The sequence below is a fragment of the Muntiacus reevesi genome, chromosome 19 (assembly GCF_963930625.1).
Source record: "Muntiacus reevesi chromosome 19, mMunRee1.1, whole genome shotgun sequence".
NCBI classification, from domain to species: domain Eukaryota; kingdom Metazoa; phylum Chordata; class Mammalia; order Artiodactyla; family Cervidae; genus Muntiacus; species Muntiacus reevesi.
In genome coordinates, this window is record NC_089267.1 from 18,771,243 (window position 1) to 18,793,045 (window position 21,803).

The 21,803-nt window shown below is 38.4% G+C and overlaps 1 protein-coding gene across 1 annotated transcript in view; it reads left to right on the forward strand.

Moving 5' to 3' along the window:
• BCKDHB (branched chain keto acid dehydrogenase E1 subunit beta) overlaps positions 1-21,803 on the forward strand; it is a 257,499-nt gene that overhangs the window by 71,260 nt on the left and 164,436 nt on the right. Inside the window, exons 7-8 of the mRNA XM_065911327.1 lie at positions 13,901-13,998; positions 17,491-17,601. Of these exons, the coding sequence (XP_065767399.1) occupies positions 13,901-13,998; positions 17,491-17,601 (209 nt within the window). The remainder of the gene's footprint in view (positions 1-13,900; positions 13,999-17,490; positions 17,602-21,803) is intronic.

Genomic DNA, 21,803 nt, shown 5'->3' on the forward strand with positions numbered 1-21,803 from the left:
AATTACCTTGAATTTGTTTGTATATATTCTGTGATTGAGCTGGGGAGATGAAATATTCATGGACTAGGGCCCAGTAGAATTTTCCTAATACTCTGGCACATTCTTTATACTATTGATTCACTTGTGGGGCTAATTTTGGATATTAAACAGATGTCTATTTTTGATGATTGGCTTAATCCAACTGGGTACATTGTCAATGCCTGAGCTTACACTATGTATATAAGATCATATTATAAACATTGTTCAGTACTTCGCAAATCTTTTCCCATACATTTACATTTATACGAATATGTGTTATACAGAACATACATATACAAATAATAAAAATGTGTTATGTGTAACTATTCTGTAATTTGCTTGTCTTCCCAATTTATTTTGGATACATTTTTAGTGTCAGTTCACAAAAATTTAGCTGATTTTTTGCTTGTAAAGTTTCTTGGAACATACTATAATTTATTTTTTCTCCTATTATGGAGCTTTGAATTGTCTGTGAATTCTGCCCATTCTAAACAGTGCTGAACTAAACATTCCTACCTGTATATATTTAGGCATACGGAAGGAGAAAATTATAAGCCTGATTTTTTTGTAGTATAAACTTTTTTAATTTATGTTTTTTAATTTTATTCTTGTTTTCTATAAACTTCTTATAGTCTTTCATTAAGCCCTGAGTAATAAATAATTGATGAAGGCAGAAACTGCAAATCTCCAAATGGTAACTAATGAAAAATTAGAAGGATCAGGTATCACTGACACAGATACTATGGGGAGACAAGATTCAATATATATTTACAGCCTAAACTAAAAATTGAAAACTGAAAATGTTTGTAAGACATTTAACTTGGGAATACTAAGAATAAAATGCTTACATTTTTATTCTCCTGTGTATCAGAATTTAGCCTGTTCTTGTATTTTTAAACTTTCTCTTTCTGTGTTCTGTTAGAAAAAGTGTCTTTTTAGTCTGTTTATTAGAAGTTCATTTTGTAAGAAGTAGATCTCAATAGTTTAATGTTACCTTCTGGGAAATGTCACCATTATATCTATATGGGCTATACCCATGGGCTGGTTGTCATTGAGAGCAGCATCTATCCTATTATTTGGAAATACATATTTGTTTCCAAAAATGTACTATTTGGAAAATATATAGTTTCTAAGGGTTTTTTTTTTTAAGTTGGTAAAAAAATTAGAACTTTTTTCTTCTGTTCTTTGCAGCTTGCCTATAATGATTCTTCTTCTCCAAGAATGTGGTCGTTTCCGTTTATTAAAACTTTTAATGTTCATTAATAAATTTTGTACGTATTACCATTATGTTTGGCACACTTTTTTGTTAGGGTTATTAATAGGTGTTTCATTTTGTTGTTGTTTCTGTTATGGGTTAGATATTTTTTCCACTACGTATTTCTAATTGGTTATTATTGGTATATGGGACAGCTATTGATTTTGTATGTTAATATTGTGTTTGGAGACCTTACTCAATTCCCTAATAATATTTCAGATAATAATAATGTTAGTAATATTAATTATCTTAGATGTTCTAGGTAAAAGGTCTTATTCTCCATAGCTAATGATAATTTTACCTCTTTTTTCCTCCAATAATTGAAGAGACAGTTCTTTTTTCTTTATTAGAACTGTCTCATCCTTTAAAAAAATTTTTATTGAAGTATATTTGATATATGATACTATATAAATTACAGGTATATAATATACTGATTTACAGTCTCTAAAGTTTATACTTAAAGTTATAAAATATGGGCTATATCACCTGCATTGTACATTATATCCTTGTGGCTTGTTTTGTTTATTATTTTGGCTGTACTGAGTTTTTGTTGCTGCCTGGGCTTTTCTCTGGTTATGGCTAGTGGGGCTACTCTCTAGTCGTGGTGTGCAGGCTTCTCATTGTTGTGGAGCATGGGCTCTGGGGCGTGCGGGCTTCTGTAGTTGTGGCATGTGGGCTCAGTGGTTGCAATTCTTGGTCTCTAGAGCATAGGTTCAATAGTTGGAGTGCATGGGCTTAGTTGTTCTGTAGCACGTGGGATCGTTCCAGACCAGGTATTGAACCCATGTCCCCTGCACTGGTAGGTGGATTCTTTACCACTGAGCCACCAGGGGAAGCCCCTATTTTAAAATTTCTTAATGGATTCATTTAAAAAGTGCTGCATCACTGATCTGCTTGGTGACACAGAAAGTGGTATTCTATAGAGAACATGTACACTAATGATTATGTGTCAAAAAATGAGTGGGAAGAATTAGATTCTGAAAGTAGAGCCTGACAAATGGCTTAACTAACTTATTTTGCTTATATTTTGTTATGTAATATATAGAGGTGATCTGTAATATTCACATCAGATTAAGTCTAAGGTTTTTTCTTTCAAAAAGGAATAAGAATTCCAAATGTTGTATAGGTTTAACTCACTGTTCAACTAAATTTAACAGTTTAACTTTCTTTCTTAGAGGTTCATAAAATAATGGTGATTTTGCAATTGATTGTGAAAATTAAAATGTTCTTTTTCTATGTCCACATAATTCTTTTTGTTAGGCAATTTTTTTTTTTTTTTTTTTTGCTTTTAAACTCTTGACGTGCTAATGGAGAATGGCTTTAAAATAGTGCCTCCCCTCCAATTCAGCATTGCATTATTTTCTTTATTATTTTGCCACTTTTTCTTGTAAGAATCTGTATGAATGAATTCATTCATATGTACCTCCTCACTATAGCAAATGTATAGGAAACTAGTTATTAAAGGAATTCTAGTGTCTTGAATATGAAAAATGGACAATTGCTACTAAAATGGTTGATGGGTGAACTTACACTAAGTTATTCGATGCTGTGCCATACAGTACATGAGGAAAAAAACCCCGAAGAGTAATTGTAAAGATTGAACAGGGTGTGTTATGAGTCTGGGTGAATTTTGGCATATACACCAAGTACACTGATGCACATTGTGGAATAACATCCATCTCATAAAAGCTTTTCTGCTGAATTATGTGAGACAGGAAAATGTAATGAGGCTAACTTTGAAATTGTGTTAAGGAATACAATGGTTGCTTTATCACATCTTTGTTTTTGTGATATATTTCTTGCAAATTATTTTGAGAGGAAATCTTGTTTGTCTCATTGTGCCAAAGTACTAGAAATGTGGGATTTTCAAAATGACTAATTATCAAAGAAAAAGAATTAGCATGCATTTGAGTTTCAATAGACCCAGGACTTTTTGTTTCAAGTTCGTAAAAATATTATTCAGTTAAAAATAATGGGTAAATTAGAAAATAAATTTCAGTGGTAAGTGACATGACCACCTGAAATAGTAACACTTGTAAAACATTTGAAGTCTTAAAATCATACCTGTAAAAGTTAGTGTGAGAAGTTTCCTAGCTATATATAAGATATTTGCTGATTCTAACTTGATGTTGTGTTTACATTTAGACAGTTTGATGGGTTATTGGTCTTTATTTAGCAGTTGACGGTCTCTAGCTAAAAGTTGATGGGAGTGCACTCACAGATACTAAATTTATATCTTTCTACCTTCTTGTCTTTAGATCATCAGAACTCGTTTCAATTCATCCAGATAGATTAGGAGTTCACAAATACGACACCAAATGTGACCCCACTTCTTTTATGGTTGGATAGGTGTCTTAAATCCTCATTTTCTCTATTTGTACTAGCATTTCCAAACACAGAGCTTATTTTACAAGGTCAGTCTACAGTACCTCTAATCATGGCTCTCATAAGCTCAGTTTCCCATAGTTGGTTTTCAAAGACATTTCTAATTTTATGTACCTGCCCATCATATCATACGTTAATTTCCTCAAATGTGTGTGAGGCTTGCTAAGGTGGGTCAGCTCCTTTTAAAAAACTTAACATTAAAAACTTCATTAAATGTTTCAGTTTTAGTAATTAAAAATTCATTTCATTTGAATTTTCAAATGTAAATTTCATAAACATTTAATTAAGTGTTTCAATTAAAATTTCAAATAGAAAGGTTTCAGAAATTGTGCACAGGATTCCTATATATCCCTCTCTCAGCTTCCCTGGTTATTAACCTCGTGTGTGACCACAATAGTAATGATCAAAACCAGGAAATTAGCCATGATATAACACTGTTAACTCTACTACACACATAATTCAAATTTCACTAATAGTTCCACTGTGTTTTTTATTTATTTACCATTGGCTGTGCTGTGAGCTGTGCAGGATCTTAGTTCTCCAACCAGGGATTGAACCCGTGCCTTCTGCAGTGAAAGCATCAAGTGTTAACCACTGGACTGCCCGGGGAGTCCCCACTTACATTCTTTTATGGATCAGGAGCTGATGTAGAATCTCTCCTTGTTGTTACTTTTCCATAGTCTCCTTTTTTGGGGGACAGAGTTTTTCTTTTTGGTCTGTCCTGATCTCTGCATTTAGTTTGCTTTCTTGTAGAATGTCTTTCTTCATGATTAGGTTCAGGTTATGCCTGTTTTTGGTCAAGAATCCGTACGAGAGACGCTGTACCCTCTCCGTGCATCCTGTAAGATGACATGGCCTTCTTTGTTTACTCGTTGTCACGTTTCCATTAGTCGTGTATGGTACTGCGCTGCTTAGGATGCCAACTTTTTGACTTTGTGCATCTATCCACTTCTCAGGACCTACCTTTCCTTGTGATTTTCTCTGTTTGCTCCAGTTCATGTGATTTCTCACTTTTCTGCTTTCCTTTTTGCCTTAGGGCTGAGCTTGTCACGTGGCTGTGACCTGTAACCAACATGGCCCCCAGGATGCATCTCTGGTTACTCCCTTGTGGTATTGAGGCTTATTATTACCCATTTTGTGCTGTCCACACATGTTCCCAATGACAACATGGTTTCAGTAATATCAAAGTTTAACACCTAGTACTTTTATTTATGGAAAGTTAATTTTACTTTCTAATTAGATAGTAGCATTTAATATTAGGGGCTTCCCCCGTGGCTCAGTGGTTAAGAATCTGCCTGCAATGCAGGAGCCTCAGGAGCTGCAGGTTCAATCTCTGGTTTGGGAAGATCCCCTGGAGGAGGGCATAGCAACCCACTCCAGTATTCTTGCCTGGAGAATCCCACGGACAGAGGAGCCTGGCGGACTACAGTTTATAGGATTGTAAAGAGTCAGACACGACTGAAGCAAATTAGCATGCACACATTTATTAATATTATAACAAATATATTGACAAATATGATAGACCAGTATTATAATAGTACATTGACTTTCTAATGTGAACTATTAATCTTTAAATCTTCAGTAATTTGAGGGGCAGAGGACTGGGGAGATTGTGTACAACAATATTCGATTGGTAGAAGAAACTGCATTTAGTTTTCTTCTTCATGTATTCTTATCTGTAACATCAGTGTTAAAAGTAATTTTTTTGTGTAGAAGTGAAAATTACCAAGAAATATGACCATCATTAATACCCTCAAATTTAAAAGGAGCATTCAAGAAAGTAACAATGTAATATAGGGATTATTTATGCTTACAGATCAGTTTTGTACAGCAAATGGTAATAGAAATAAGAATAGTGTTCTTGGAATGAAAACTTTATAGTCTTAATGACTGTACCATTGAATTATTTTAAACTGTAAACCTGTTTTCTTCCTAAGGACTGAAAGAACATCTATAGCAATTAACTTAATGTGTCCTCACTCTGCTTCTGTGATGTGGCAGGTAGACACAGGCTGCTTTTCATGGTTTCCAGGTGAGAGCCTGGGGCACAGAAGTAATAGGATGCTTTGTCAGAGATCGGCAGATTAGATGCAGACACAGGGCTGGGAGTGGGCTCTTAGGTGGGTGCCTGCCCTCCCCCTTCAGACTGTAAATCCTGGCAAATGAGAGAGGCTTCCTCAGGTGTGGAGACTTTGAATCTGCTGGTAGTAATCAAGCTGAGTGAAGTAATTCAGAAATACCCTTTCTTTTTAAAAACAACATTTAATGTTTTATCACAGCATCATGTATAATGCAACATGATAAAGCCCCACGGAGCTTGACATCTGTGGGGAAACGAGCATTACTGTAGATTAGTGCCAGGGCAGAGAAATGACCCTATTATCTCTGTAACGGTAATACTGTGCCTCCTAGGGAAACTTGCATCATTAAGAGTGAGCTGTTATTCTCTTGCTGACTCTCCACAGGTTGTTAATATATTAAATCAGAAAGCGTTGGAAAGTTTTTCAAAGAGCTTTGGAATATAACTCAAAAGTTTCACTGTTCAGCTTGGCCTGAAACGTCATGTATATCTGCGTTTACACATGTACACACACGTCTGGACATGAACACTTAGACACATCTCACAGCTCCATTTCTTTGTACACACCTCCTCTTTCTTTGCAAAAAACCTCCTTTATTTTCTCTTAAGTACTTCTTTATCTCTAAGATCTTTGCTTTTTCAGTTTCACGATCTAGCATCTTGCATGATGCCTGCATCTGTTGGGTACAGAGTGACTGTTAAAGAAATAAGCATATATTTATATTCTACATCGTGTAATATGTCTACAATTTATACACTCTTCCATATTTTAAAAATACATTTAAGAAGACCTGTAAGCATTACAACAAATTAGAAGAAAATTGAGAGGAAAGAAGGAAGAGAATGGGAAATAAAAGGGGCCAAGCGTAAGCTAATTCATGCCATGAGCCTGTCAGTATATATGTCATTTGATATGTGTATTTGCAATTACAAAGGGAGAATATCTGTGGAACTTACAGTATACATTTAAAAATCCATCTCGTCTGATTTTTGAGCAAAAAATTGCATCTTTTATTTGGCCTTGGAAAGCTCTGTCTGTCTTTAAAGTCACACACTTTTGTCAATCTCTGGCGCTAAAGGGTTTCTCTGTGGGATGCTCATTTGTGCCAAGACTAGAATGTAATCAGCATGTGGTGAAATGGAGGGGCTCAGTTAGTCCCACTGCTGTGAAGACAGGAATTTGTATTGTGATTGCAGAGGGGCCCTTCAGTTCCTGAAGTTTCACGCTCAAACTCCTCTTACCTGCTCTTTTTCATAAAGCATTATCCATGGCATAGGAATGATGATTGGAAATAATTACCTTCTTGTGAAATAAATATCTTTTTAAGTTAATAAAACAGAAAAGTGCCTGTGAATTACAGCGTGCTTTCTTAGATGATCTGTTTGCCAAGTTTAAATAAATGAACATTTAAAATTGTATTCTTTTTTATTGAAATGTAATTGATTTACAATACTATATTAGTTTTAGGTGTACAACATAGAGATTCAGTAATTTTATAGTTCACACTTCATTTAAAGCTATGACAACATAATGGCTGTAATTCTCTGTGCTGTACAATATATTCTTGTTGCTTATCTGTTTTGTGCACAGTAGACTCTGTGAGAGTCTGGGAGACTCTGGCATGATCAGAAACTCATGAGGAAACAGCACAGAGTCCCATTTGCAGCTTAAAGAATGACTGAAATAATAGCGTTTGGCTCGTTCTGACAGTCCCGTTACAGTAGTGGATCAGGAGGAAAGTGGACCAGGGGCTATAGTGAGCACAGAGGAAGTTGTCCTGGTGTCCAAAAGAAAATCCACTGATTGTCCCTCCACAGTTATTAATACCCAGGGTTCCTCAGGTGTAATTAGGATGGGAGCTTGTGTGGGGGCCCCTGGGCACCTTCAGTCCCGATTGCCTTGAGAGTCCGACCCCTGGGGCCTACCCCTCAGAGGGCAGTCTTTTCTCCAGCATGGTCCTTTGTAGACCAGATATGGAGCTGGGGATGGCTTAGATGCCTGAGGACAATCCCACTTGAGGTGCCCCCTCCTATCCACAGTAATAGCAAGTCTGTCCCTTTTCACCTGGGTCCCTCTTGGCATTTCCCCTCAGGCTGTTTCAGAGCTGGTCTAACAGTCATTTTGGGGCTTCAGTCTTTTGCCTGGTTCATTTTTTTCACCGTTCCTGCTCATATTCTCTACCACAATAGATTGTCTGAGCCAGTTGCAACAGATTTATCTAAAGACTGATTTGGTCCATACGCCTGTTTTAGTAGCTTACTGTGGATATCTGGAGCCGACTGAGTGAGAAATCTGTCTTTTAAGATTATTTGTCTCTCTGAACTTTTGGAATTAATGTCAGTAAACTTGAGGAGAGCCTCCTGTAGTCTATCTAGGAATTCACCAGGAGTTTCTTTCTCTCCCTGTTCTATGTCAGCCAACTTAGCATAGTCTAAAGTCTTAGCGCGTGATCGCTTGAGTCCTTCAAGAATACATCTGACAAAGTGGCTCTGTTATGGGAACTTCTTGGCTCCCAGTAGGAAGGAGGGCTCTTTCTTGTTCCCTCTTTCCCCTTGTCTCATGTTCAAGCCATTCATCTCCAAAAGTAGTAGCTTCTTCCAAAACTCTAGTTTTTGAGGGGTCAGCATCTATTCCAAGACATACATTACATCTCTCCAAGAAAGGTCATAAAGTTAGTTCTATAAAGGTTTCTATGTACTTTTTTGGATCCTCTAAATAGGCCCGACCACAATTGGGACTGTTGGAATTTCTCCTGAGACGGGTGCCCTGACTCTCAGCCTGTTCAGCTGGAGCCTCAGGTGCAGAGGCAAAGTTAGAAGACAGGAGGGAGCTGAAGGTTTCACACCCAAATCTGCACCCTTAGGACATAAGTCTGGCATGTCTTGAAGAGGGATAAAGAGCAACACATATGGCACGTCTACTCATTTCTCTTGTTTTCTACAGAACCATTCTAGTTGTAAAACAGTAATAATTGAGACCTTTCAACCAGTCAGTGTTCCCCATCTTCCAAAGGATACTGTGGCCATTCAGTATCACAGAAGATCAGATGTCTTTTTTTTTAAACTCTGGGGATCAAACTTCTCCCAGTTTTAAAAAATAACATTTTAAAGGAGTGATTATGGAACCGGAGCTAACCGGATCTAAGAAAAAAGCGGCATCCACAGCCTTGGCTTCTTTCCACTGGGGACATCCCTCTCTGCTCTAGATGGGAGTGTAGACAACCTTTCCACCGAAGCTTTCCTTCCCTGGTTGGACTTAGTCTGTCCCTTACTGATGCAGGCATCTTTCTCGTCCCTCCTGGTTCTACCACCAAGGCAAAGTGGAAATGCACCAGGGGTGGACCTGATGGCATCCCAAATTGATTTTGAGTTCCGTACCACTAAGACCTTTGTTTGATTTGTCGTTTTCTCTGACACCACCCAGAGGGTAACAGAGCAACTTTCCTGGAGTGTTTCCCAAGCTAGGACCACTAGGGGAAGCATCCGTCTTACATGTGTCTGTGCACACTCCTGGGTTACATTACTGACCGCAGTAGAAATGGTGAGTCACAAAGGGACGAACAACAACCAAGCTGTCCCTTCTGAGTGTCGCCACACCAGTATAGCAAAAGAGGTGGTGGGGGTTGGCCAGTGAGGAAAAAGTGATTTTTGTCCTCGAGCTACTAGGGCCAGTCCTTCCAGTTCATTCCCACAGATTCCACAAAAAGAATATCTAAGGAGTTGAGACAAGAGCCATCAGAGAGCCGCCTCTGATCCACTAAGAGCTAGCGCTACCAAAGGAAGAAACCAGATCCTGCAATTCCTGATCTGTGTCCTCAAAAACCTCCTGGTCCCCAGCAGTGCTTCTATCCACATAGATGGGAGGCAGAGCCGTGACAAAGACTCACTTTCAGGCCGCTGGCCCCTGAGGCAGGCAGCCAAGAGTGTGACCTCTAGCCTGAGAGATGTTCCTGGAGCTAGAGCTCCACCTCGCTCCCAAATCTGCTCCTGTAACTTTCGGCTCGCAGCAAGGCTAGGCGCTTCCATACACGGGGTCTAAGTAAAAGTACATAGTAACAGCATGGATCACAAGTCCATTGAAAGTCCATGATCTAACAGATTAACAGTATTTAGATCTAACAGTATTTCTAATTCCCGGGCAATTACCATATGGTCAAAGAGACCAGGAAAGGCTGACCGAGGAAGGGAAGTTTGGTCCACACACTTCGCCCATTTTGGCTGCTCCCCTTGCAAGGACATTGGGTGTTTCTTGGTGTTGGCAGGTCAGTATAAACTCCTGACAAGGCTCCCTTTTCTGGGACTGCCTTCAGTCATTATGAGGCATCACGAAACCACAGAGAAGGGCTCATTACTTGCTTTGTGCAGGGAATGTCATTCATTCACACAGGCATACTGAAGAGTTAGTAAAGCAGAAAACGTGTATACTGAGAAAGGAGAGAGGCTAAAGCTCTGAGTGTTCTTCCCTTGTCCTGAAGATCCCGGACGAGCCCCCAAGATGATAGCTTACAGTGAACGTTGTTGGATTTGTGATCTCCGAAGAAGACGATTTAGCTTCGGGACCAGGCTTGATCACTCAAGAGCTTTTGTGTAGTAGAGTTTTATTAAAGTGAAAAAGGGACAGAGAAAGGTTCTGACATAGACATCAGAAGGGGCACAGAGATTGCCACATTTAGGTCTTTAATCCATAAAATTGTAATCTTATTTTTATCCTCTCAGGATTAAATTTATGCAAATCTAAGGAGACAGATTTTTTGGGTTCTTTTTAATATGTCTCTTCTTGAATCTGATTCTTGGCATGCTTTTATTTTTTCAATGGAAGATTAAGCCTTGTTTGCCATGTTGTCCCTTAATTAATTGTTAAAGTAATGAGGCCTTGTTATTCTGGGTAATTTATTGAATACAATGAGGCAGTTAGTCACCCACTGGCAAGTTTTCAAAGGAGGTGGGCCAAGATGCCAACCCACTTCTTTCGGTGCTCCAGCCCTTAGAGTTGTGTGTTCCAGGGATTTGCTAATTACTAGCTGGCAACTGATTTACAAGGTGGGAAAGGCTGAGCTCTTGAATGGTGGCCATGGACTCACAGGCAAGGCAGAGTGTGTACTGGCTTCCAGCCTTGACTTTTGGCAGGCAGACCTTGCTGCTTGGGGAAAGAAGACTTGAGGATGGCTAGGAGCCTATGTGCTACCTTTGACATTCTTGCCAGATGTTATCAACGTTGTTCTTAACCGTCACTTTAGTTGAGCAGCTGAGAATTGCTAAGTAAAATGTATTATTCCAGTTGAATATGTCTGTTTTCCTACTTGACTGTTTCTTTGTCCATCCATCCCTCCGTATTTCCATTGGTCCATCCATTCATCTGTTACTGAATTTAAGCCATCAATGAATGGGCTGTAATTGACCTCTGAAAGCACTGTTTGGAATTGAGGCTGGGAAACATTTTCTGCAAAGGGATAGACAATAAATATTTTAGGTGTATAGGCCATGATGTCTCTTGGAACTAGTCAGCTTTGTTGAGGAAGGGCTAGAACAGCCATAGGTAATATATAAATAAACGGATGAGGTTGTGTGCCAAGAAAACATTGTTTACAAAAGTGGACTTGCCTACTGTTGGTTTAGACAGTTGGAAGTATCTGACTGAATGAACATAGTTTACACACACACACAAAGAAAAAAGCCTTAAAAAGGGTTTTTGATGCTCTTCTAACAGCTATGTGTCAGGTTTCTTGGCTTAATTGTCATCTGTGTTGAGGTTTACCCCCAAAAGTAGTTTTATAAGTTTTACTATTTTATTTGTTCATTTATTTCATTAAACATACTTATGATTTAAAACATTCATTTCTTTCTGGCACTGGTTTAAGACAAGTCATTGGATTGGAAATATAAGAAAATACAAGTAATAAAATTTTCTACCATATCACTGATAGCAGCACCATTAAATTTTATAATTTTTAACTTAAAAATATGATTTCAAAACTATACTTTTGATGTGAAATATGACCAATATATACTGTTGAGTGGGAAAGGAGATTATGGAAGGGTTCTAAATAGCATGTACAGTGTGATTATGTTTGTGGAAAGAAAACAAGATTTACATATGTCTTTAAACTGTGCAGGTCCATCTATATGGCAATTTTTTGACTACCCATTTCTGTGTTACTACAGGACTAGAGTTGGTTGACTCTGAGGATGTGGAGGATCAGCTCTAAGTCGTATGCAGATATTTGACTGCACGGAGCGTCCTTGCCCTTAGCCACCATGTTGTTCAAGGGTTAACTGTGTATGCATACTTACATACTGTAAATATCTGAAAACATAGTGAATCAGCCAGGGTTCTTAATTTTTAAGTGGTGAGATCAACTTTGTCCAATATAAGCAGAAAAGATTCATTAAAGGATAACAAGTAGCTCAGAGATCCCTGGAGTACCTAAGAACCAAGACTGTGTGTGTCTCTGTGTGTACTCAGTCATGTCTGACTCTTTGCAACCCCAAGGATTGTAGCCCACCAACTCCTCTGTCCGTGAGATTTCCCAGGCAAGAATACTGTTGTATGTAGCCATTTCCTTCTCCAGGGAATTTCCCTACCCAGGGATTGAACCCGTGTCTCTTGCATTGGCAGGATTCTTTACCCCTGAGCTACCAGAGAAACCCAATATATCTATATTTAAATACCTCAAATTTCATTGCATAACTGGTGTTGCAAAGATATTCCAGCAGGTGGCGGTGGACATGGGACTGTATAAATATCTGAATCACTGATCCCACTGAGCTTGGATGCTGGATCTGCCTCCACAGTTGCCAGTACTCTGGAATACTTGCTGGTCTCTTGTGTCATTGACTTCCAATTCACAGTCTGTCATGGGCGGGTGCATTTGATGGGCAGAGCCCACGTTTTACGCCCTAGCTGCATGGGAAGCTGGGAAAGTGAATATGTAGACCTGACTTATGTAGTGGGCAAGGGGCCCTGCTTCAGAAGGATCATAGGAAGATATTTAAGATCTTGTTATCTTGCTGAACAACAGCAAGAGTGAGAGCTGTCCACTGCAGGCACCCAGAAAATTGTTGGCATTGATGACTTCTGGACAGTGGAGTTGGAAGGGCCGACTGGAGAGCAGAGGGAACCTTTTATTTTACTTTTCTGTGCTCCTAGAATAAAAAAAAAAATCTCATATAATTTGTACAGCAGAAATTAACAGAGCATTGTAAATCAACTAGAATAAAATTAAAACAAAACAAAATAACTCAAATTCACATAGCACTGATAATAAAAGGACTCTGGGGGAAAATGAAGAAAAGGGAGTGACTTTTTTCTCCTTATCTCTTCCATTGTTATCCTGCTTCATGTGGTAATTCAAGAAGACTTCCCATCATCATGGGGGCAATTTTGTTTACTCAGTTTCACCTAAAAATTCATCATTTCCTCTTGAGTTTGATCAACTCTCGGTTACTTGCACTTTGTTGGGCAGAGATATGAAATGGTTTTCTCTGGGATACCAGTGATGTATTCTTCCTTTGGCTTGGTGGAGCTGATTCAGTTTGCCTCTTTGAGGTCTACAGAATTCAGATTTGAAAATTGAGGTGCTGTCATCTGCCATGGTTGGTGAAAGTGTCCATAGTTGCAAGATGCAAAAATGAAATATACTTAGAAAGTAGACCATATTATGTGTTTTTTTTTTCTGTTTTTCAAGCACTCATAAATTTCTTTACTCTTTGATAGAAAAGTTATCTGAGAACTTAATTCTGTCCAATAAAGTTTTAGCAGGCATATTAAAATCTTTTTAAACTTTATTTTTGTATTGTTTTATGTTTACAGAAAAAGTATGAAGATACTACAGAGTCCCCATATACCCCTTTATTTACATCTTATGTATGATACACTTGGTATCATTAATGAACCAATATTGATGAAACATTATTATTGACTAAATAACAGATTTTATTAAAATTCTTTTAGTTTTTCCCTAAGCTGATTTGATTGTACATTTTCATCTGTGTAGTGCTGTCATATAGTAATTCTATTTCAGTTATAAATAACTTCTGGAATTTGGAGGAAGAATAAATAAAATAAAGCTTTGCCACGATGAAGTTCTTATATTCTTTTTGCACAAATGTCGCAGAAGAATAACTAACCTTACATTTTTTTTCACCCCTCATTTTATATTCAGTGGAGCAGGTTCCTGTAGAGCCATACAACATCCCCCTTTCCCAAGCTGAAGTCATCCAAGAAGGGAGTGATGTTACTCTAGTTGCCTGGGGCACTCAGGTCAGTAACCATTATAGCAGCTGGTAATGCCATCTTGTATGTGGAAGCTCTCATTTAAAAATATATATATATATATATTTATTTTTAATCAAAGGATAATTGCTTTACAGTATTGTGTTGGTTTTTACCAAACATTAACATGAATCAGTCATAGGTTTACCCAAGTCCCCTCCGACTTGAACATTCTTACACCTCCCTCCCCATCCCACCCCTCTAGGTTGTTACCGAGCCCTGGTTTCGAGTTCCCTGACTAATACAGCAAATTCCCATTGGCTATCTATTTTATTTATGGTAATGTATGTTTCCATGTTACTCTTTCCATACATCTCACCCTCTCCTTCCTCCCCCCCCGCACCCCCCATCCCTAGCTATGTCCATAAACCTGTTCTCAATATCTGTGTCACCATTGCTGCTCTGCAGATTGGAAGCTCTCATTGTTAATGCTGATTCTCTGAAGCATTAAAAATGTCTCCCTTATTTCTCAAATTTAAATCTTGTTTGATGCTATATCTGTATCTGGTACTGATTTCTGGTTGAAGGTAAGATGCCTTTCCATTCATATGCGTATGGTGAAGCCTTTAAAAATATGTTGATAGTTTACAAAAATGTATTTAGTAGACACTTTCTTTTGAAGCACACATTAGGTATCCTCACTACTTGTTGCTACTTTTGACATACCATCTTCTTTTTTTGGCCATTATTTTTCTTACATTATTGAATTAAAGATTTAAAAATTCTGTAGTACTTTAGAATTTTCAAAAGTTTCAAGCACAGGACTTCATATAATCCCATAGTAGCCCCCTCTTTTTTTTTATCCCCCATCCCTACTGTTCCCCTCCTTGCTTCTCTCTCCCCACAGGTAACCATTAGTTTGTTCTCCGTATCTGTGAGTCTGCTTCTTCTTCTTTTTTATTTACTAGTTTGTCGTATTTTTCAGATTCCACATGTAAGTGATATCCTGCAGTATTTGTCTTTCTCTGTCTGATCTTTTTCACTTAGCATAATGCCCTCCAAGTCCATCCATGTTGCTGCAAATGGCAAAATTTCATTCATTTTTTTTATGGCTAAGTAGTGTGTGTGTGTGTGTCTGTCTATCTATCTATCTACCTATCTATCTATGTATATATATTTCACAGCTTCTTTATCCATTCTATTGATAGATACTTGGGTTGCTTTCAAACCTTGGCAATTGTAGATAATGCTGCTATGACCAGTGGGGTGCATGTATCTTTAAAATTAATGTTTTTCTTTTTCTTTTTTGTATGTATACCCGAGTGGAATTGCCAGGTCATATGGTAGTTCTAGTTTTAGTCTTTTGAGAAACCTCTGTACTATTCCAGAGCGGGTGCACCAATTTACATTCCAATAGTGTACAAGGGTTCCCTTTTCTCCTTTTCCTTGCCAACATTTGTTATTTATATTCTTTTTTGATGATAGCTATGCAGATTTTCCTGGTGGCTCAGATGGTAAAGCGTCTGTCTACAATACGGGAGACCCGGGTTTGATCCCTGGGTTGGGAAGATCCCCTGGAGAAGGAAATGGCAATCCACTCCAGTACTATTGCCTGGAAAGTCCCATGGACAGGGGAGCCTGGTAGGCTACAGTCCTTGGGGTCGCAAAGAGTCGGACATGACTGAGCGACTTCACTTTCCTTCACTTTCACTATGCTGACAAGTGAGAGGTGATATCACGTGGCTATGATTTGCATTTCCCTGATGGTTAGTGATGTTTTCATCCCACCTGTTTCCATCTCTCATGATTACTTTGTTGGCAATCTGGACCCATCCACTGGTTCAGCCTCATTATTTCATACCTTTCCCTAGTGAGCTGATCTGTCTTAGTTTTCCTCAGAGCTTATTATCATATTGCTCTATTTCCAAACTTTTAAGCTCAGGACTCATTCTCTGCCCATAACCTTCTATCTCTCTTTGGGACTGACAAGTATACACTACTATATGTAAAATAGATAATCAACAAGGACCTACTGTTATAGCACAGGGAACTGTGCTCTTTACTCTGTAATGGTCTACATGAAAAAGAATCTAAAAAAGGGGATCAGTGTATATGTGTAACTGATTCATTTGCTGTATACCTGAAATAACACAACATTGTAAATCAACTATTCTCCAATAAAAATTAAAAAAAAAAAAGAAATGATCAGTTTTTATTTTTTCTGTGAAAAGGAGGTGCCTCTTATTTTGGAAAATTTAATACTGTAAAATACAAAGAAGCTTATGAAAATCATTTGCAGTCCCACAGCTTCCTTCTGTCTTCTGCACTTGACTTTTGGCTTGGAGAGCTGTAGCCCTCATGGTTTCTCACCTCATGAGGGATAACCAGGCTGCCTGGTGTGTCACATCTGATGATGGTGCCCATCGTGGGTTTTGTAAACCTTTTCTGCTCTCCTTGAGTTCCCCTTTAAAAAACTCACCCTCAGCGTGTGTCCTAGCCTCTCCTTTTAATAGATCAGTTAGAGTGTGTTGGGTTGTAACTGCAACTTGCCTTTCCTTCACACCATCACCTGTGCTGCCAGTTCTTACCTCTTTTCCTTTTGCTTTCCAAGAAGTGTCTGGTTTTCACAGCTACCTTTCCAAATCTGTTTCAGAATATATTCTGTTTCTCCTTCTCCAGGACTGCTTGCTATTCATCAGCTGGTCCCTCTCTCCTGCATCATCAGTTTCTCCTTTCCATGTCCTTCTTATTAAAAACAAAATGTGTCTCTCTTTTCTATTTAAAAAAATACTTTTCTCTATACCACCTTTCCTTTAAATATCAGTGTATCTTCCTCTTTTATCATTAAACTTGAGCAGCTACTTTCTATTCCCTATATTTAATTCCTTCATTTTTTTTAAACTCATTTACCTATGAGTTCTGTTTCCACTAGTTAAAACTATTTCTGCTAATATTGCTAATCTTTCTAATTGCTAAATCCAGCACTTATCTCATATTACTATAGTATGGGACACCAACTGGCTACTGTCTTTATGAAACCTTTCTTTAGTTTCTGGGATATATTGTTTTCTGGTTTTCTTTCTGTTTAACTATTTTTTTTTTTTTTTGCTTGTTTTTGTTTTTCTCCTCCTTCCTCCTTTTCCTCCTCCTCTTCCTATTCTTCAGCTACTACTCCTCTACTTTGCTGTTTAGTGTGGGTCACCTACAGGGTCCTATGATTTTTGCCCTTTACTTCTCCTACATGCATTTTCTAGAAACTCAACCTACTCCTGTGACTTTATTAACCTTCTCTGTGTTGGTATCTTTGGAATCAGTATCTTTGGCACTGACTGCTTTCCTTTTCTCAAAGAATCACTTTCCAGCTGTTTTCTGGACGTCTATATCTGATTATTTTGTTGGAGTATTGGGCTTCTACATTTAAAAGAAATTCTCCTTGCAAATCAAGTCCTCTGACCTTAAACACTGTCTCTGCTAAGAATGTCAGAATTCACCTAGCTTTTCTCTGTAGTCATCCTCTGCCTGTTTTCCTCTTTTTTTCAGGTTCATGTGATCCGAGAGGTGGCTGCCATGGCTCAAGAGAAGCTTGGGGTGTCTTGTGAGGTCATCGATCTGAGGACTATAATACCTTGGGATGTGGATACAGTTTGCAAGGTATGAATATAGTGTTGATCCTTTCCTCAAAATCTGTTTACCAAAAACCCTTTCCCAAATTTGTTGGGTCCCTGTAAATAATTATTTTAAAATTGTGAGCTTCCTGAGCCTTTTCAACCAATTTTAAGACTTCAAAATTTACACCCTGAATGAAACGTATGAGCTTGCTGCTCAAGGAAACAAATCGCTTCAGGATTTTTCCCTCCCACAGTTCTGTGTTTAAAATATTACAACTCCTGTTCTGCATGCCGCTAGCTCGGATTGACTTGTGTGAGTAACAGACCAGTGCAAATGAGAGCATATCAGGGCTGTTGGAGTCACCTGTTTGTTTAAACTTCTTATTGGTTATGGTTCAGTAAGCCAGGTTTAATATAGCCAGCTAAATGGTTTAGCTGAATTCTCATTTTGTTACTTCTCCAAAAGAGAAGTGAGGTGGATTTTTTTTTTTTAAAGCAACTTCTTTATATAACTTTAATAATGTGGATCATAGTTTCATATTATGTAATGGGATTCTGGCTGATTTACAGTTTTCTATCTAAGTAGTCTCAAGAACTTTGGCTTGTTGAGATTGATCTTGTTCTTACTGTTAATAGAATTCATGTAGTCCCCCTCAAGAATATAGTTTAGTTCTCATTTATTGGCTGTAACTGTTATCTTTCATATTAATGTCTAGATAAGTTGAAGTGCATCTGTTACCAAATTGGTATATAAGGAAGGTTAAGTTCTTTTTTGTGTATGTGATGGTCTTTTCTACTAAAGTTTAGGTCACATTGCGTGTAATTTTTCTTGATCTACTTTTATAGCAAATGAGTCATAAGACTGAGAGTATTCTACGTTTATTATTTTCAAGAGTTTTGGCATTCTTGTAGCTTTTATAGGCTGGTTCTTAGGTTATTACATAAAAATAACCTGCAGTTACTGCTGCTATAAAAGTATAGCATAGGGTGTTTGTTCATGCTTAGTCACTAAGTCATGTTCAACTCTTTGCAACTGCATAGACTGTAACCTGCCAGGCTCCTCTGTCCATGGGATTTTCCAGGCGAGAATACTGGAGTGGGTTGCCTTTTCCTTCTCTAATAGCATAAGGTGTGTTTATGTTTAATAGTATAAGGTGTAGCGATTGTTTCATAATTTAGAGGAAGATTTAAGGTTTGTTCCAGTAAATGTTCGGTAGACTCACTGGATACTATGTAGACACTTGAGATGGTTACAAATGGCTTCAATAACATTCTAAGTCCTTATATTTATAGTTTTCATAATAAAGGGCAGTGTTTTAGGTTGAGCTACTTGTAACTACATGAAAAGAATGCTTTTTGCAAGCATTTTCAAGTCATGTCAGACATTGTTTCCTTTCAAATAGCCAGTGTTCCAAACTGTGGTTAAACAGGGGCCGATAGCCTTTGCCCCAGAGTGCACTTCTTGTTTGCAGGGTGTCTCCCTCACTTGTGGGTTTATATTTATAATGTGAATGGTGCTTTTGCATGAGCATATGATGCTATGTCATGGTGCAGTGGAGAGAACTGATGTATGGTTGGAACATATATTTACATGTGTAAACCTTATTTAAATATTTATATACATTATATATTCAAAAAATTTGAAGCAGCTTATGGTAAACACAAATGAAGTGACCCTCCAGTTGGTAACCATGAAAGTGAAGTGAGAAGAAGTAGAGGAAAAAAGAAGCGGGAAACTGTATTTGTATCAGTTTGTGTCTGTGAACACTAACCCCATCCCCACCCCTCAGTTCAGTTCAGTTCAGTTCAGTCGCTCGGTCATGTCTGACTCTTTGCGACCCAAGGAATCGCAGCACTCCAGGCCTCCCTTCCATCACCAATCCTGGAGTTTACTCAAACTCATGTCCATTGAGTCGGTGATGCCATCCAGCCATCTCATCTTCTGTCGTCCCCTTCTCCTCCTGCCCCCAATCCCTCCCAGCATCAAGGTCTTTTCCAATGAGTCAACTCTTCGCATGAGGTGGTATTGTCCCCACCTCTACCCTTTATTAAATCTAGCGGTCTCATCTTTGTATGATCCTGGAATGTAGACCCTGTTCCTTAGGACTCTGCATGATTGGAGATGATGAAAGAGGAGACTAAAAGCCTCTACTGAACAAGGAAGAGATGCAGCAAACCTGACTGATGCTTTCATCATGTTATTTTTCTAGCTGATGACCCTCCAGTTACAGTACAGCTTTCACAGCCAGCTTATCATTTCTTGATGACTTTGAGTGTATTTGTGCCTCTCTTCATTGTTAATCATGGTACATCTTTAGTTTTCTTTTCATGCACAAAAGAGAAAATTTTTGATACTTGGCATCTTCTAGGAATCAAAGATGGTTTTAAGAAAGAGAGGGCCCTATAACTAAACGGATTTTAAAAATGAGATTTTTTTTGTTTGTTTAATAATAATTCAACTTTTCTTTATCTTTAGGAATTCTATAGTAATCAATATTTATGTCTTTCTCTTTCAGTTAGTGCTGTGTTTTATTGGTTGTTTTTGTCTTTTGACAACATTAAATCTCTCAGCTTTATTCATTACATGTTAAACTCAACACCAAAATACATCGTTTGGAATACCTAGTCAAGAAAAGTCTATTAAAGGTAAACGTAATTTATTGAACATGAACATTACCATACTGTGCATAGTGAAAGGGCTCTGGAACATTGGTTACCGTGATCTGAATTTGACTATGTTTTTAAAATGTAGTCATACTTTTTACTTAAGCGTTAAAGCATTGTTTGAAAGTTATAAACTGGAATAGTTGCTTGGCAACAGAACAGCATAGGTTTTTTTAAATTAATTTTTTATTGAGGTATAGTTGATTTACAGTATTAGCTTCAGGTGTACAACACAGTGATTCAGAATTTTTATAGATTATATGCCATTTGAAATTATAAAATATTGGCTATATTCCCTGTGCTGTACAATATATCCTTGTAGCTTATTTATTTTATACATAGTAGTTTGTACCTCTTTACTCCTCTCTTACCCTTCTCCTGTTCCCTCTCCCCTCTGGTAACCGCTAGTTCATTCTCTGTATCTATGAGTCTGTTCCTTTTTTGCTATATTCACTAGTTTGTTGTATCTTTTAGATTCCACGTGTAAGTGTTTATCTTTCTCTGTCTGAATTATTTCACTGAGCATGATGTGCTCCGGGTCCATCCGAACAGCAGGGTTTCTGATTGTTGCTCAGAGAAGCCGTAGAGTTGGAGACTGTAGTGGGGCTAAGAACCATAGTCAGTTTATCTACTCAGTTCTGAACCTGATATGAAACAGTTAAGCTGGAAGCCACTGGAAAGCAGAATAGAAATCCTTGAGTTTTGAAGTACTTAGGAGACAGAGACCCACCCGAGGCCTGGGGGTTTCAGTAGGGGTAGAGTGGTCTAGGAACAGTGATGAGAGTGGCAAGAGCTGAAATGAGTGGTGAAAGGACACTGACCTGCAGCTGCTCTTTACCTGGGGACACCAGTTTGTCTCAATGAGAAGCTGAGAATCCAGGTGTGTAGAAACTTTGTTTCATGGGGTTGTAAATAGCTCAGTTGGTAAAGAATCTGCCTGCAGTGCTGCTGCTGCAGCTGCTAAGTCGCTTCAGTCGTGTCTGACTCTGTGCGACCCCATAGACAGCAGCCCTCCAGGCTCCCCTGTCCCTGGGATTCTCCAGGCAAGAACACTGGAGTGGGTTGCCATTTCCTTCTCCAATGCAATGCAGGAGACCCCAGTTCGATTCCTGGATCAGGAAGGTCCGCTGGAGAAGGGATAGGCTACCCACTCCAGTATTCTTGGGCTTCCCTTGTGGCTCAACTGGTAAAGAATCTGCAATGTGGGAGACCTGGGTTCAATCCCTGGGTTGGGAAGATCCCCTGGAGAAGGGAAAGGCTACCCACTCCAGTATTCTGGCCTGGAGAATTCCATGGACTGTATAGTCCATGGAGTTGCAAAGAGGTGGACGTGACTGAGCGACTTTCAATCATTCACTTAAGGACAGAATTGGAAACTTGAAGGGTCTTAAACACATAGTCTCTGTCTCAAGATACTTGCCAAATTCCAAGGCTCTGTACGATAGCAGCTAAGCAGGATGATCTGAAATGCCAAGCTGTCACTTGAGGCTGAAGTGACAAAGGCCCATCATACTTTCCATTGAAAGCGGTGGCATCAAGTCTTTGTTTAGAGGCAGTCAGAAATAGATCATATCTTCCCAA